The 17,100-nt window shown below is 42.7% G+C and overlaps 1 protein-coding gene across 1 annotated transcript; it reads right to left on the minus strand.

Moving 5' to 3' along the window:
* Positions 1-16,680: 16,680 nt before the first annotated feature.
* LOC126511111 (dolichyl-diphosphooligosaccharide--protein glycosyltransferase subunit 4-like) lies at positions 16,681-17,094 on the minus strand. Its single transcript, XM_050158019.1, has one exon. It carries the CDS (start codon positions 17,058-17,060, stop codon positions 16,947-16,949), a length of 114 nt encoding a protein of 37 aa, XP_050013976.1. The 5' UTR covers positions 17,061-17,094; the 3' UTR covers positions 16,681-16,946.
* Positions 17,095-17,100: the final 6 nt, after the last annotated feature.

Consider the following 17,100-nt stretch of genomic DNA (forward strand, 5'->3'; position numbering starts at 1 on the left):
TTTTTTTTAAAAAAAAAAAAAAAAAAAAAAAAAAAAAAAAAAAAAAAAAGAAAATGTCAATGTACTTATCACGTGAGACCCCCGAGGAAGAGACCCTGGAGGACGTGACTGTTTCTTGTCCCCTCTGGAAATACACTGTGGGGTACTTGCAGTGTTTTGTTCTGTCAACCCGACACAATGTAGATCCTGTGGCAGAAAAGTCTCAACGAGGATTTATCCAGCTTGGGTTGACCTGAGTAGGTACACCTGTGAAGGCTTTTCTTAGCTGGGTCAATTGAGGTGGGAAGATCCGCCCTGAAGGTGGGTGTCACCGTGTCAAGGGGCGAGTCTCAACTGAATGCAGAGAGTGCGCTCACCACTATTCATTGCTCTCCACGCCAATTCATTGCTCTCTGCTTGCTTTTGCCTGCGGATGTAAAATGGCCAGAGTTCTTAAGCTCTTAATGCCGTTGTGAACTGTCAACCTGGAGCTGTGAGCTGGAACAGACCCTTTCTCCTCTAAATCGCTTTTGTATTTATTGTATGTATTGCAGGGTACTTTACCATAGCAACCAGAAAATGGAACAATGACGGTATACATGGCAGGATCTTGGGGGACATGAATAAAGTCGAAAGGCACAAAGCTCGTTTAGCACTAAACTTACTTTGTTTTTCACTAAATATGAGCTTTCCATTTGTGGTTTCCAAAATGCGAACAATTAGACCATGCTCCTTTTCTGCTGAGTCCAAACCCGTCATGCTGAGATAAGGACTTAAGCTGTTCCTGTTGTAGTGGTGGGCACACGTCAGTGAGGTCAGCCTGACTGGTCTGCGTGAGCGGTATCCTGACCGTAATAATCACTGAAACACATGGCAGCATTCTTTTTGACAGGTATAGGAACCCACTCTTATCCATCGTCCTCCTGTCTGGTTTCAGTTACACGTTGGTCAATTATGGTCTGTAGGTATTATACTTCAGTGAGGGATTGGGCAATTATGAGAGAGGCATCCCATACACTATTATACAATTATATATAATATTCTATAACATTACTGTTATATCAGTATAATTTCATTGTATTTTATTATTAGTGCTTGTATTAATTTTCTTGTTGCTGTGACAGATTATGTGACAGAAGCCACGTAAGGGAAGAGTGCTTTCTTTTGGCTCACAGCACCAGAGGTCATCATCCACAGTGCTGGGGAGGGCATGGCAGCGAGATTGGCTTGATCTGTGTGGTGGTGAGGGTTTGCAGTTTCTTTTCTTTGTATCTTGGCCAATCAGGAAGCAGAGAGCTCTGGTTGCAACAGAAAAAGATAGCACCTCAAAGTCTGCTCCCAGTGGTTCATTTCCGCTAGCTAGGCTATAGACCCGGAGAGTCAATATGATCTCAAAAGAGTGTCCCATCTGGGGCCAAGCTTCAGTCACCCGAGCTTCTGGAGGCTCACACAGCTGGTCATGTTAATCTCCTGAACAAGTCCAACTGTGGGTCTCTGTATTTGTTCCCATCTGCTGCAAGAGGAGGCTTGTCTGATGCAAGACATGGGTCTATGCATATCGACTCTATTTCCCTTTCTTCAGTAGATCCATCCTTTGTCCCTATTCCCTTACTCTATACCTAACTTCTGTGGTTATATAGATAGAATGTAGATTGGTTATCAAAGACTTAACAGCTAACACCCACATATAAGGGAGAACATACTATATTTGTTCCTCTGGGTCTGGGTTACCTCACTCAGGATGATTTTTTTTTCTAGCTCCATCCATTTACCTGAAAATTTCATGATTTCATTCTTTTAATGGCTGAGTAGTATTCCATTATATAAATGTATTAAGTTTTCTTTATCCATTTGTCCATTGACAGACATCTAGGCTGATTCAAAATTCTGGCTATATATGTGAAGATCAGCCATGAACATGGTTGAACAAGTATATCTATAGTAGGATGAAGTATCCTTTGGGTGTATGCCCAAGAGTGGTATAGTTGGATATTGAAGTAAATCTATTTCCAGATTCCCCAGGGATTGCCACACTGATTTATATAGTGCCTGTACATGTTTACACTCCTACCAGCCTTCTGTAGGGCTGTATTTGTGGGGTAGATGCTGCTTGAACTTTATCATGGAATGTCTCTTCATATCTCATGATTGAAAGTTTTGCTGGGTATAGTTGTTTGGGCTGGCATCTGTGGTCACTTAGAGTTTGTAGACATCTACCCTGGCCCTTCTGATTTTTAGAGTCTCCACTGAAAAGTTTGGTTTTATTCTAATAGTTCTGCCCTTATATGTTATAATATATGTTATATATATGTTATTTGGTCTCTTCTCCTTGCAGCTTTTTTTTCTCCCTTCAAGACAGGGTTTTACTGTTTAGCTGTGTCCGTTTTGGAACTCACTTTTTAGACCAGGCTGGCCTTGAATTCATAGAGATCCATCTGCCTCTGCCTCTTGAGTGCTGGGATTGAAGGTGTGCACCACTACCACCTGGCAACTTTTAATATTCTTTTTTTTGTTGTTCTGAATGTTTAGTGTTTTGACTACTTTGTGTCATGGGAATTTCTTTTATGGTCCAGTCTATTTGGTGTTCTATATCTTCTTGTTCTTTTATAGGTACCTACTTCTTTGAGTTAGGGAAACTGTCTATGATTCTGTTGAAAATATTTTTAATATCTTTAACCTGGGTTTCTTCTCCTTCCTCTATTCATATTATTCTTATATTTGGTCTTTCAAAGTGTTCCAGATTTATTCAATGTTTTGTGATTTAATATTTTCTTTGATTGAAGTATCCGTTTTTCTATCTTGTCTTCAATGCCTGAAATTATTTTTCATCTCTTGTATTTTGTTGCTAAAGCTTGCCTCTGAGTCTCTTGTTCGTGTCCCTAAATTTTTCATTTCCATTTTTACCTGTTTGAGTTTTCTTTAGTGATTTCATTTGTAAGAGTTACCATGGTCTTAATGTCTCTTCATAACAATAGAAACCCTAACTAAGACAGATGGCTTAGTGGTTAAGAACATCTATTGCTCTTTCAGGGAATCTGGGTTCAATTCCCAGCACCCACATTGTGGCTCACAATCATAGTTTCAGGGAATCCGATATTCCCTTCTAGCCTCTGGGGGAGCAGACACAATGTCATGTACAGACATACATGCAGGTATAATACCTATACACATAAATTTAAAAAAAGACTTGCCAGTTATGAATTCTGCTTGTGCTGTCAAGTTTGACAGGGTGATGAGCTGAGCCAACACAACTGCTAACAAACACTCTTACCCCTTTTAGAATAAAGTGAGAGAGGCAAGAGCTGCAAAGGAGCAAGAGTTTATCCGACTCACAATCCTGTGAGCACGTTGTGGGTTCAGCGCCGACTCCGAGTTTCAGCTGACTGCCAGTGTCCTTCAGGCAGCCAGCTGGAATGCTTTTGAGGTACCATCTCTTCAGTCCTTGGAGATGAAGGCTTTGTCTTTGAGAAATATGCATCATGTCATACAGACGGAACACAATGTCCTCAGTCTCATTGTTCTCTGGAGAAGCAGGCTTTGTCACAGGCTTTGCCAAGAATATAGCAAGGAGAGTGATGATTTTAGTGAATTGACTTCAGGCCTGAGAGGTTTGGAGACATTTATGGAGATAGCGAGGTTAGGAGTCTGCGAGCTGGAGGCACCTCTCCCGGGACACTCACATTCACGACTCAACTCTTGGTTGTTGTTTTGCTTTTTACTATATTCAGGAATCCATGAAGATAGAACCGGCCAAAAACAAAGGGCCAAGTCAAAAAATAAGATGAATTTAAAGTTTCGTAGAAGCCAAGAGCTCAGCTAGAAACTAGTCTAGAGATTGAAGTGTAGTCTTGGGGTTTCCTTGCAAACTTGTCTTCTTTCCTTTCCTCTTTCTTTCTTCATTCTCTCTCTTTCTCTATTTCTTTCTTCCTCTTAAAAAAAAAAACACTTTGAGAAAGTAGAGGCCGACATGTCTCTGGCACCATACACCTGTGCTGAAGCAAGCAATGGACTGATTTGAGATTCTCTTGTGAAAAATAAAAATTCATTAAGAACCAAAGGAAAGTACAGGGGAAAGATTTGTAAAAAAGGTCAACATACAGGTAAGCATGTATATAATCAGGAGGCACAAACAGCTATATGAAGAATCGAACCAGCAGCTGGAAAGATGCCATATACTTTTCATCCCAGTACCTGGGAGGCAGACAGAGCCAGATAAACCTCTGTGAATTTGAGACCAGGCTTGCCAACAAAGTGATTTTTCAGGACAGCCAAGGCTATATAGTGAAACCCTGTTACACAGAAAGAGAGATAGATAGTGTGTGTGAGAGAGAGACAGAAAGACAGAGACACACACACATAGAGATGTATATACAATGTGGGGGTGGATATGCATATGCCACAGTGCACATATGGAGGTCAGAAGACAACTTTGCAGAGTTTGTTCTCTCAATTTTTTAAATACGTTCTGAAAACTGAACTCAGGCCACCAGGCTCGCATGACAAGCACTTTTGCTTCTGAGCTCTTTTCAGCCCCAGGAATATTTTAAAGTTGATTCTACTGCTATGTAGCAAACATCCAAAGCAACAAGCATCCCCCGTGAGTTCTATAAACACATCCATTTGGTGTTTGTGGAGCAGGATAAGTAGTGAATGCCACAGACACTGTTATATGTCCTGAAATAGCACTAATTGAGGTAAGACTGGCTAGGAAAATTTTGTCTGTTTAGGAAAGAGACCCAAAAGCTAGGCAAGCTTGGCAGCCAGTCAGTCCAGAAATTTCTGCATCCTATTGTCATGGAATTAACCAGGGAAACTGTCTTTGGAAAGCGGGAAGGTAGGCAGGCTGGGGACATCTTATGTTCTACCTCAAAGTTGACTATTCTGTTAGGGTAAGGACAAGATCAGAAGTTTAAGCTACATACAGCGATGGGATCTCTAATAGCTGCTGACTGATACAGTGAATATTATGACAGCCACAGTGGAATATATGATATATGTTAATGGCTACCCTAGCTCTATGACTGCTTTGAATTGTCACAGTGGGCTCAACAACGGTTTTTGACTACAGTGGGCTCTGTCACAGCTTAGGTAGATAAGTGGGCTCTATGACAGTCCTTGATAGCTATAGTAGAATTCATAATGGTTTTTCCTTGTTACAGTGAGCTCTATGACAGCTTTGACACCTACAGAGTGCCTATGACAGCTTTTGATGGCTGGCTAAGTGGACTCCAAAAAAACTTTTAACAGCTACAATGACCTCTACAACAGATTTTGGTGATTATAATGGCCTCAGTGACAGGTTATGATGGTTATAGTGGGTTTTGTGATGACTTTTCATTGCTTCAGTGGGGTGCAAGGTAGCCCTTGATGACTACAGGGGGCTTGATGAAAGTCTTTGATGGCGGGCTGGAGAGATGGCTCAGTGGTTAAGAGCATTGCCTGCTCTTCCAAAGGTCCTGAGTTCAATTCCTGGCAACCACATGGTGGCTCACAACCATCTGTAATGAGGTCTGGTGCCCTCTTCTGGCCTGCAGACATATACGCAGACAGAATATATTGTATACATAATAAATAAATAAATATAAAAAAAAGAAAGTCTTTGATGGCTATAGGGGACTCTATGACAGCCTTTGATGATAAAGGGGTTCTATGACAGCTTTTGATGGCTACAGTGGGTTCTATGAGAGCCCTGATGACTACAGGGGGCTCTATGACAGCCCTGATGACTACAGAGGGCTCTATGAGAGCCCTGATGACTACAGAGGGTTCTATGGCAGCCTTTCATGTCTATAGGGGGATCTATGACAGCCCTTGATGTCTACAGGGGGCTCTATGACGGCCCTGATGTCTACAGGGGGCTTTATGACAGCCCTGATGACAACCGGGGGATCTATGACAGCCCTTGATGACTACTGGGGGGGTTCTTTGACGTATTTTTGACAGCCACAGGAGGCTTTATGACAGCTATTTATAACTACAGAGCGCCTGTGGCAGGTTTTGATGGCTACAGTGGGCTCCAAATCTGCTTTTGATTTCTGTGGTTGGCTCTAGGACAGCTTTCGGTGGATGAGGTGAGTTCAATAGCAGCTGTTGAAAATGACAGTGGGATCTATAAGAGAATTTGAGGGACACAGAGTGCCCTATGACAGCCTGTGCTGGCTACACTGGAATCTATCACAATGTAAGATAGCTACGGTAGACTGACAAATTTGGATGCTACGTGGACTTTCTGGTGTCTTTTGACCGCTCCAGTGTGATCTAAGTGGAATTGATGTGCGATTGTTGTGGAATTGATGGTAGCTTTGCTGGCTGGAGTATGCTCAAGGAAAGCTTTTACTTGCTGCAGTAAACTCTATGAAAGATTTGACGGCTCCAGTGGGCTCTGTAACAGCGTTCGAAAACTACAATGGGCCCCATGACAGGTTTTGATTGGTGTACCAGGCTTTATGATATGTTTTGATGGCTAGAGTGGGATCTATGACAGGCTTAGAAAAATGAAGTGGGTTCGATAACAGTTTTAAATGACTCCAGTGAGCTCTATGACAACTTTGGAGAACTGGAGTGAACTAGATGATGTCCTTTGATGGCTACTGTGGGCTGTATGGCAGCTTTTGACTACCACAGGCTTTGATGGCTACAGGAGGACATATGACAGATTTGACTACTTGATGACAGCCTTTGATATTGACAGTGGGCCCTAGCATGCCTTTTCACGGAAGTAGCGGATGCCATGACAGTTATGAGGGCTACCTGAGAGCTTTTGATGGCTGGTGAGGGTCCCATGACGGTTTTGATGGTATAGGGAGCTCTATGGTAGCTTTTGATGGCTCTTGTGGGGGGAGTCTATGATGGCCTTTGATTTCTACAGTGGGGTCTAGGCCAGCTTTGACAGCTATACCAGAGACTGTGACAGGTTTTTGATGGCTATAGCTGGTCTATGACAGATTTTGCTGGTTAGAGTGAATTGGGCAACAGCTTTTGATGACTATAGTATCCTATATGACAGATTTTGACTGCCACAGTGGGCTCTAAGACAGTTTTGATACTGATATTGGGCTCTATAATAGCCTGTGATGCCAACAATGTGGTCTGACAGCTTCAGGTTGCATTAGTAGGCTCGATGACATATTTTGACTACCACAATGAGATATGGTACACATCTGATAGTATAGGCTCGCGACAGACTGTGATGGCTACAGTGGGATCCATGATAACTCTTGATGTTTATAGTATGCTCTATGACTGCCTTTGATGGCTACATTGGCTCGATGACCGCTTTGATTGCTATAGGGGCTCTATATTTACATTTGATCTATGGCTCTATGATTACATTTGATAAACTTGGATTTATACTGGCTTTTGCTGGGTACAGTAGGCTCCATGACACCTTCTACCTGCTATAGTACACTCTATGAGAGATTTAGGGCTACAGTGGGTTCTATGGCAGCATTTGAAGGCTACAGAAGGCCCTGTGATGGGTTTTGATTGTTATACAGGGCTCTGTGACATGTTTTAGTTATAACAGGAAGTGTGATAGGTTTGAACAAATCCAGTATGCTTGAGATGAGCTTTTGATGGCTATACTGGGCTCTATAACAAGTTTTGCTGACCTGTGGGGTCTATAGCAGTTTTTGACTGCTAAAATGGGTTTATGAAAGATGTATAACATTCTTCGATTGCTACAAGCCTCAGTAGCTTTCGATGAATATGATGGGCTCTATGATAGCTTTTAATGGCTGCAGTTTCCTCCATGATAGAATTGACAATCACACCAGTCTTTCAGAGAGGCTTTCATGGGTATAGTGAACTCCATGAGAGCTTCTGATTGCTATGGTAGTGTCTATGACATCTATTGATGCTGTGTTGGGTTCTATGACAGCGACTGGTGGCAATACTGGGATCCATGACAGCTTTTAGGGGCTTCGTAGGGCTCTATGACAGCTGTTGATTTTTACAGTGTGCTCTATGACAGCCTTCTGTGGCTACAGGAGGCTCTATGACAGTTTGTGATGGTCACAGTGGGCTCTATAACAGCTTCTGTGGCTACAGTGAGCTCTATGACAGCCTTCTGTGGCTACAGTGGGCTCTATGACAGTTTGTGATGGTTACCGTAGGCTCTATGATACTTCTGATACCTACAATAGGTCCCATGAGAACTTTTGACTTGTATACCAGGTTCTATGTTAGGTTTCGATGGCTGAAGCAGTACCCTGACAGGTTTCTACAATTATAGTGGCCTCTGTCAAGGTGTTTGATGACAACAGCGCCATGACAACCCTTCACTGCTATACCAGGTTCTATGTCAAGGTTGGTAGCTATGGCAGGAGCTAGTAGGGGTTTTGATCCCTGCATTGGACTCTAGCTTTGGATGCCTGCAGTGGACTCTACGGCACCTCTTGGCTCCTACTGTGGCTTCACGATGGGTTTTTGTTGTCACTGTGGACTCCAGCAGCTTTCCAATGCCTGATGTGGGCTCTGTGATTGCTTTTAACTCCTGGCAATGTTTCATTTCTTGTGGGAATATCTGTCTAGTTTCACTGGAATTGTGTATTTTTTGACTGTTTGATAAATAAAATAAACAGGTTTAAGTATAACGTATGTAAGCTATGCAGTGTAGTTGAGCAACGGTGAGAACCCCACCATCCCCATTTCATAGTTGAGAGAAAGCAAGAGCCGGCAGTCTTGTGTGAGTCTTCCAGTTATAGGGACAGGGAACAGGATTTCCCTCCCCTTTATCAGTTGGTATTTTTTCACCTTATGAACATTAACATGTCTGCATTGTGTTGTCTCTGTACAAATGTGTGAGTGAAAGACCACGGTGAGAACTATTCACCAGGGGCTTCTCCAGTCCTCCTTACACCACCCAGGGAGCGCCTTCAGAAGGAGTCAGACTAGCCCTTTTCAAACAATTTTTTATTGAAATCACAGCAGACATTTGGACCCAGCACAAACATTTCCCATTAAACCCAGAAGAAAAATGATTTAAATGCTTTTGACCAAAATGCTTTTTACACATGCCTTGGTACTATCTATGTGAGTGATCTTCAGTTCAGCATAAAGACACTTGTTCTGAGTTCCGACCTGGTCATGGGGAGGTTTCTTCGCTGCTGAACTCAGCACACAAGCCACGCCATGTAGTTCTCTTCAAAGTCGGTAGGAACACTGCTCCCCTCTCCCCCACAAGTTCTGACTCTCACAGGCACAGAGGCCACCAAGGCTCAGTGCTGCAGACTTGAGACTAGCCTCTGGTACTTAGTGGGCTAGCCCAAGACAAGATAGCCATTGTCAGCTCTAGTACCAAACATTAAACTCCCTCACAGGTCTGCTCTTCCATTTAAGTAAGGCTATACTTTGGAGCTTCTTCAAATCTTTTGGAAGCCATTGAGTCAACTATCAGACACAAGCCAGGTGGTACACACATCTTTAATCCCAGCGCCAGGGAGGCAGAGGCAGGCAGATTTCTGTGAGTTCGAGGCCACCCTGATCTACAGAGAGAGTTCCAGGACAGCCAGAGCTGTTACACAGAAAAACCCTGTCTCAAACAAACAAACAAACAAACAAACCAGACACAGTTGAGCAGAACTATGAAGTGGGATGTCACCGATGGGTTGTGGTTCTTCCACAGTGGACCTAGCTGGAACCGGGCTTCCACATACATCCCACGTCACTATCAAAGAGCCATTCCACAGATCTGCAGGTGTGCTTTAAGGGGGCTTTACAGGAAGGGCTGAAAACCTCTGCACACTCCTCACTAAGGACTGACATACAGAAAGCAGTTACTTCCCTCATGATCCAAATTTCTTTGGTCTCTAAAATAATTATGAACAGGAAGAACTATGAAAGGTTGTATTTTTCTTCCCAACCACTTTAAAAAGATCCCCCATGTGTTAACCTTCCAGCAGTGAAGGACTTATGATTAAGACCAGAAAGTGCTTCCCAGAAGCAGAGAAGAACACTGGAAATGGAAAGTTTGGAGGAAGTGGCTAGGCCACATGAAAGAACGGTGGAGAACTTCCTAACACCGTTGTCAAACCTTAAGAGATTTAATACCTACTTTTTACAAAATAAATTTTATAGTAAGTTTTATTCATTTACTTTTATAATTTTAAAAATAAAACAAATAATGAGTTTTGATTTTAAATAAAGTTTTAAATAAAATAAATAAATTTATAAGGTAAAAGCAATTAGCTTATTATAAAATAAAAGCGATTAGTATCAAAAATGTGGTAGGTTTATCTATTGATTTAATAGGCTTAAAATCAGTGAAAGTTGAGTAGATGGGGTACCTGCTTCCTCATTTGGGATAGTCCCTTTTTCTGGGTTTGTTGATTCACAAATAGTTGAAGACTTTATATAAATGATGAATGGCATTGTATTAAGAACGAGAGGAAGGCTGTTGAGTTGACTCAGTGGGTAAAGGCATTGGCCCTCAAGCTTGTGACTTGAGCTCAATTCTGAGGACCCATGTGGTGGTAGGAGAGACTCTACTTCCCAGAGTTGGACCCCAGCTTCCACATGTGTGTGCATGTATGTGCATTGGGAGCTTGTGGAAGGAGTTCCTGAAGTGGGAATGGGAGGAGGGGGAGGGAAATGGGAGGAGGTGAAAAATTAAAAATAATAATACTACTAATAAAAAGAAGTTCCTGAAGTATGAACGAGAGAGACCTTTGGGCTGCTGTGGCTACTGACATTCCCACGAAGTACCAGTACGCAAAGCAGGACATGGAAAGTGGAATTTGCAGGGAGGCCAGAGGAAGATGGCTGGAAACTCAGTCATTATTTCATTGTTTGGAGGAGCAAGGAGCTGGTGTTTCACTTTTCCCATTATGTAAGACTGGCCCCAGGACCAATCTTCTTTTTTTTTTTTAAATTGCTTTATTTTTTTTATCTTTTTTTAAAATTTATTTATTATGTATGAGTGTTCTGGGCACCAGATCTCATTATAGATGGGTGTGAGCCACCATGTGGTTGCTGGGAATTGAACTCAGGACCTCCGGAACAGCAGTCAGTTCTCTTAACCTCTGAGCCATCTCTCCAGCCCAGGACCAATCTTCTTATAAGAATCCAGCAAGAACAATCACGGCAGTAATTATAGTGGCCAGGTGTTCTTGATTATTTTGTAGTCACTCTATGAAGACTGGGCACAATTGTTAGCTTTCTTCATAAATAAATAAAAAAACTTTATCTCATAAATACTAAACCATCTTTCATTTTAAAAATAACATTTGTATTTTTTTTGAAAATTCATACACTTAATATATTTCACTCATATCCATCCACTTCCTCCTCCAACTCCCCCCTCCCAACTTCATGTCCTCATTTTTTATTCATAACCTACCGGTTCCAATTAGTGCTTCCCTTATGGGTGTGGGCAACCTAGCAGCAGCCACATCTAAAGGAAGGTGTCTTAAGCCATTATTCCATCTCTATGTACTTTGCAGGTCTAGACACTGAACCCATGGCCTTCAACATGCAAGGCGAACATCCACTGATCCATGCCCTGGTGTTTTTTTTTTTTTTGAGACAGGGGTCTTGCTATGCAGCCCAAGTTGACCTTGGACTAGAAATCCTCTCCCTCAGCTCCTGAGTCCTGAAGTTAAACATGTGTGACACCCCATGTAGCTGATTCTATGTACCCTGGTTCTATGGCTGGGAGATACAATGTTTGCCTTCTCTGTCCCAACCTCCACTGAACTGGGCAGGATGCCTGATTAGAAGTTTCCTCAAGCATAGCTCAATTTAATAGGGGGTTCAGGGCAGGCCTTTCAGAAATGTTTGTAGACTGTCAAACACGAACTAAGAGCTGGAGCTTGGGCTGCCGTGAGGTTACCTGTATATGTAATCAGTGTGCCTAAAGGAGGTGAGCAGCGGGAGGACAAATGCAAAGCAAAGACAATTTGCTTTTACTCACTCGCTTCTTATTTCTGCCAATAGCTGATTGGCTCGTACACTTCCCGTTGATAACGGGAAGGGGCTGAAGGGAACAGGAGTCACTCTGGCTCCCCCATGTAGCTAGAAAGGTCACTTTGCACCAACCACTCCACAATAAAAGAAAACAGATACACAGATTAACATTCCACTCAACAAAAGCCAGAACTGACATCTGCGTTTCAAGGGGAGGAGAGATGTCTAACTGATTTTCTCATTGTCTGTACGTCAGTCATTCGTAATTTAGTCTTCAGATGACTCCAGAGCTCTAAGAATAAATTACATTGCTAATTTGCTCTGTATCAGTTTCCTCATGTTTCCCCGCCATGGGTCCTGTCTACTATGCATTCATGTGCAGATAGTGCGGTGAAGGTTACTTCTCCAACCCATAAATTCTTCCCAGTACTAACCAAGCAAGGGCAGCAGGACCAGATGCTTGAGAAGGCCTGGAGGAATCTGCACCTGAATTCAATATCATCAAAATGAAAGAGGGTCAAAAGTTTGGGAACCCATATAAAGCAATAACTACATAAGGTATTTCGTCAATAAATTTTATCCAGTTTTGACATGTACTGTCATGCATAGTAAACATAGCTAGTACACTTTTCCTATTATTCATTGTGAATTTCTGGATCCGAGACTACTACTTTGGTACAAAGGGACCCAATACTTCAGAGAGAATAGTGTTAACAATAAATGTATAAACGCATTAACTATAAGAGGGCATGTGATTAATAACCATATACTTGATACCAAATACTTCCATCTGAAGGTGTTATAACAGTACTATATAGCTTTGGTGTGGTGAGCAATCTCTTTATGTGGAAAAGTAAAAGAATTGAAGAAGAGAATATTTACTGACTGACTTTGGAGTTTTGAATTTTAAGAGGGTTGTTTCTTACCTAATACTTAAAGTCTTGCCCTAGTTTGTGAAGAAATTTTACATTTTCCATAAACCCTTCAAAAATTTCTTTAAATTTATTTATTATATACAAAATTTAAATTATGTATGTATTTTGTATAGGATAATGTATTTATGAGTGCAGTTGCCTAGGAACAAGAAGAGGGCATCGGGAATCCTGGAGCTTGAGTTGCCTACATGAGTGCTGGGAACGCAGGTCTTCTGCAAGAACAAGTGCCCTTTATTGCTAAGCCTTCTCTGCAGCCTTCTTCATTTATTTTTAAAATGTTGCAAACCTGGTGTAATAATTTATATTTTAGGAGACATTCTGTATCAGATAATATCATTATATGATGTTGGAAACAGACAAGAGTAAAATATTGCTGTGTGGCCGGGCGGCGGTGGCGCACACCTTTAATCCCAGCACTCGGGAGGCAGAGGCAGGCGGATCTCTGTGAGTTCGAAGCCAGCCTGGTCTACAAGAGCTAGTTCCAGGACAGGAACCAAAAAGCTACGGAGATACCCTGTCTCGAAAAATCCAAAAAAAACAATATTGCTGTGTGCCCAATCATACACTTTTCAGGTATGCGTGTGTGTATGTGTGCAGTTTGGAGTTGAAACTGTGATATTTTAATACTTTTGTTTTTAAAAGTCTAACATGCTGGTAAGGACTATTTGACTTAGTTCCCAAACATATCTGAAGTTCTTGCAAGTCTTAGGTTCTTTTCTATTGCTATGAAGGGACACTATGATCAAGGCAATTCATAGAATAAAGAGTTTACATGGGCTTACAGTTACAGTTACATGGCAGGGAGCATGGTAGTAGGCAATCACCGCACTGGAGCAGTGGCTGAGAACTTACATCTTTCCTGAGAGCAGGAGGGAGGGAGGGAAAGAGAAGAAGAAGAAGAAGAAGAAGAAGAAGAAGAAGAAGAAGAAGAAGAAGAAGAAGAAGAAGAAGAAGAAGAAGAAGAAGAAGAAGAAAGAAGAAGAAGAAGAAGAAGAGAGAGAAAGAGAGAGAGAGAACTAACTGGGAATAGTATGGGCTTTAAAATTCAAGCTATTTAGTTTACCCATTCCCCTGCAGGGGGGCGGGGGAATGGATAAACTAAATAGCTTGATCGGGTCTTCCTGGGATGTAGGACTATAAACAGAGATTCAGCATGTATCCATAAATCAAGGCATATGATGTGTTCTGTGAATACACACATCTATGACTTGTCAATTAAAAACAAAAAAGGATCGTGAAAAATGGCTCAGTGGGTAAAAAATACTTTTCACCAAGTATCACAGCCTGAGTTCACGCCCCAGATCCTAAATGGTGGAAGAAGAAAACCGTCTCCTGAAAGTTATTCTCCGCCACACATATTGTGGGTACATGTGCTCCCACCACACACACACACACACACACACACACACACACACACACACACACACACACACACACACTGTAAAACACCTAAACAAACTCAAAAAAAAAATTGCCCCAAACATGGAATCCGAACTCAGCGAATGGAGCAAGCCTCCAAAGCTTGGGAGCTGAGGCAGGAGTCCCTGAGCCCACACCCAGTGTGGCCCAGAACCTCAAAGTTGTGGCTGCTGGAATAGCCTCCAGCATCTCCATTTGCATGAAAGGATTTTGACTTCCAGTCTGAGAGCAATAAATGCGGATTTATGAATGATCTCACACTTCTCCCTTCCCAGGCCCTCGGCTGCCTTTTGATCTCCAACTGGAAACATCTGAGCTGGCCCTGCTGTGAGACTCCCTCTTCCCAGCCACAGAGGCAGCAAAATGATTTGTTGAGCTCAGAACCTTGTGCCTCCCTCCCAAGGAGGGTCCCGGGGTGGCATGTTACCTCTTCCTAAGATGCATGGTATTCCTTGAACCTGGGCATTGGATGGCTTTGGGGTTCCTTCCAGGGAGTTGAGGCAGATCCCCGAGGACTGTCCTGCGGGCAGATTTATCCACTGAATTCACAGGCAGGTCTGGATCGAAACAGTCCCTGACATCAGCCTTCCCAGGGGAAATCAGGTTGTGGCTTTCGCAGAGCCAACCTGACAGCCGTGCACTCAGCGCTCGGCCCCTCTCTCCCCAGGTTCTGGTTTCAGTCAGGCTCAGGTAAAGCATGGGTGAAAAACACAAGAGCTAGGACCTTGGCAGCAGTTTTGTTTGCACTGTGTGCTTAGCCTGTGCAACTCAGACTCCAAGTAAAAATTTCTGGAATGAACATACTGTAATAATTAGGGATTAGAAAAGAAGTGTTCGGACTGGGGCTATAGCTCAGTACTGGAGTGCTTGCCTAGAACTCACAAAGCCCCTATATTCCAGTACACACGCATATACATAAATATATACAGACATATGTACATACATACATACACGCATGCATGCACACATACATGCATTTTCTAATAGTAAGTACTTGCGTTCCGTTCTTTATATATTTCCATATAACATTCAAATTATTGTTTCTAATATTTACAGTGATGACTTATCTATCTATCTATCTATCGATCAATCGATTGATTGGATGTTTTGTTTTGTTGCCCAGTCTGGTGCAAAGTCTCTTGTATAGCTGAGAATGAAACTCTGTTCCATGAAACACAGCTTAATTTTAATGTTTTGAGCACAGTGCTAAGGTTTCTCAGCATTATTAGTATTATTATTATGGTTTTTAGATTTTTTAAAAATTCTTCTCTCATATTACATTCTGACCAGTTCCCCTCCCCATCCCCCCCATGAGCATTATGTTTTTGGTGGTAGTGGTGGGGGTACATAAAAAAAAACAGTAAAGTTGAAAGTGGTTCAGTTTTCAGTGTTAAACATATCTGGAGGGAACTTGGTGCTTTCTTGTTTGTTTTTGTCTTTTTAATAAGAAAGCTAGACAGATCGCAAGGACAGCCAGCATGTGTTCTCACAGATCAGTCTCTCAGTAAGTGCTTAGGGGTCAATAGATTCTCAAATCCCACCTCCTACCTGATAAGACAGCTAGAAAGTTCTCTCTCTCTCTCTCTCTCTCTCTCTCTCTCTCTCTCTCTCTCTCTCTCTCTCTCATTTCTTTTCGAGACAGGGTTTCTTTGTGTAGCCCTGGCTGTCCTGGAACTGGCTCTGTGGACCAGGCTGGCCTCGAACTCACAGAGATCCTCTTGCCTCTGCCTCCTGAGTGCTGGAATCAAAGGTGTCCGCCACCACTGTGCATCGAAAGTATTGTCTCTCAAGGTGAAGGAAGTTAACGAACTATAGCAAAGCAAGTGGAGCAAAGTGGAAACCCACTTTTGACAGCCCCCGGTGAGTGCTTGCCTCCAAGAATCCTGTGGCTTCCGGTTCTGTAGCCCAGAGTGTTGGGAAAAAAATCCTATGAACCGAGCTGCTCCGCCGGCACACGAAAATACAACTAAAACAGATTACACTGAATTAAAATGCCCTTGTTTTATTAAGTGTAGCGCTTAGGTGGTCGAAAGCATGGCAGGAGAGAAAGAAAACCAGGGAGCACATGCATAACCTGAGACCTTCTCTGGGCACCCACTTAAATACACTGCCATGCTGGGATTTGGAGTCCAGATCAATGCAATTCCCAGGCCAGGGGGGAGTCCAGACCAATGCAACTCCCAGGCCAGGGGGTGGGGGCTGGGATGGATGCCAGGGACTGGGGCAATATTCCCAACTTAACCCAGAGGTCTATGTTACTGATGCTGCTGTGGTCTCCCAAGTGAAGACTCTGTCCACAGTGCCCTTTTTACTCTAGTACATATATCCTGGTGAAAGAAGGAGGTGCAATAATTAATTTCATTCTACACAGTTCACATAAACAGCATTCCCTTTGGGAACTTAAATGGAGGCTTATTCTTTTTTTTTTTTTTTTGGGACCACAAAAAATATATATCTATATTTTTGTATTGGGGGGAGGGAATAGAAAAGAAAGCAGCCCCTATACTGGGCCCTATTCAGTGGCAGCTTCTTGTTCCATAGAGTTAAGGAAGACTTTGAGGAAATAAAAGTTGTTTGGAAAAATCCAGGTGTAGTTGCTTTGTATGCTGTGATGGGTAGGAGGGATGCAGTGAAGTGTGAAGGCCCCGCACACCCTCCATCTTGCCTCAGACTATGTCCTGGAACCTTGGGGCGGAGAAAGCGCTACTTTCATTCCTGCTTCTTGGGACTGTTGACTGCCACGTAGTGATAGAGAACCACAAGCAAGAAAAGCGACACGCCCAGCATGTTGGCGAAGATGGCGAGCTGCACGTCCGTGATCATCCTGACCAGCTCCACTCGGCTCCGATGCTACCGCTCGCTG

This window comes from Alexandromys fortis, unplaced genomic scaffold (genome assembly GCF_014885135.2).
Source record: "Alexandromys fortis isolate MF-2015 unplaced genomic scaffold, M_Fortis_MF-2015_v1.1 scaffold_94, whole genome shotgun sequence".
Taxonomy (NCBI): Eukaryota; Metazoa; Chordata; class Mammalia; order Rodentia; family Cricetidae; genus Alexandromys; species Alexandromys fortis.

What these genes read in the sequence shown, in the direction of transcription:
- LOC126511111 (XM_050158019.1), bottom strand. Translation starts at nt 17,060, where the DNA reads ATGATCACGGACGTGCAGCTCGCCATCTTCGCCAACATGCTGGGCGTG.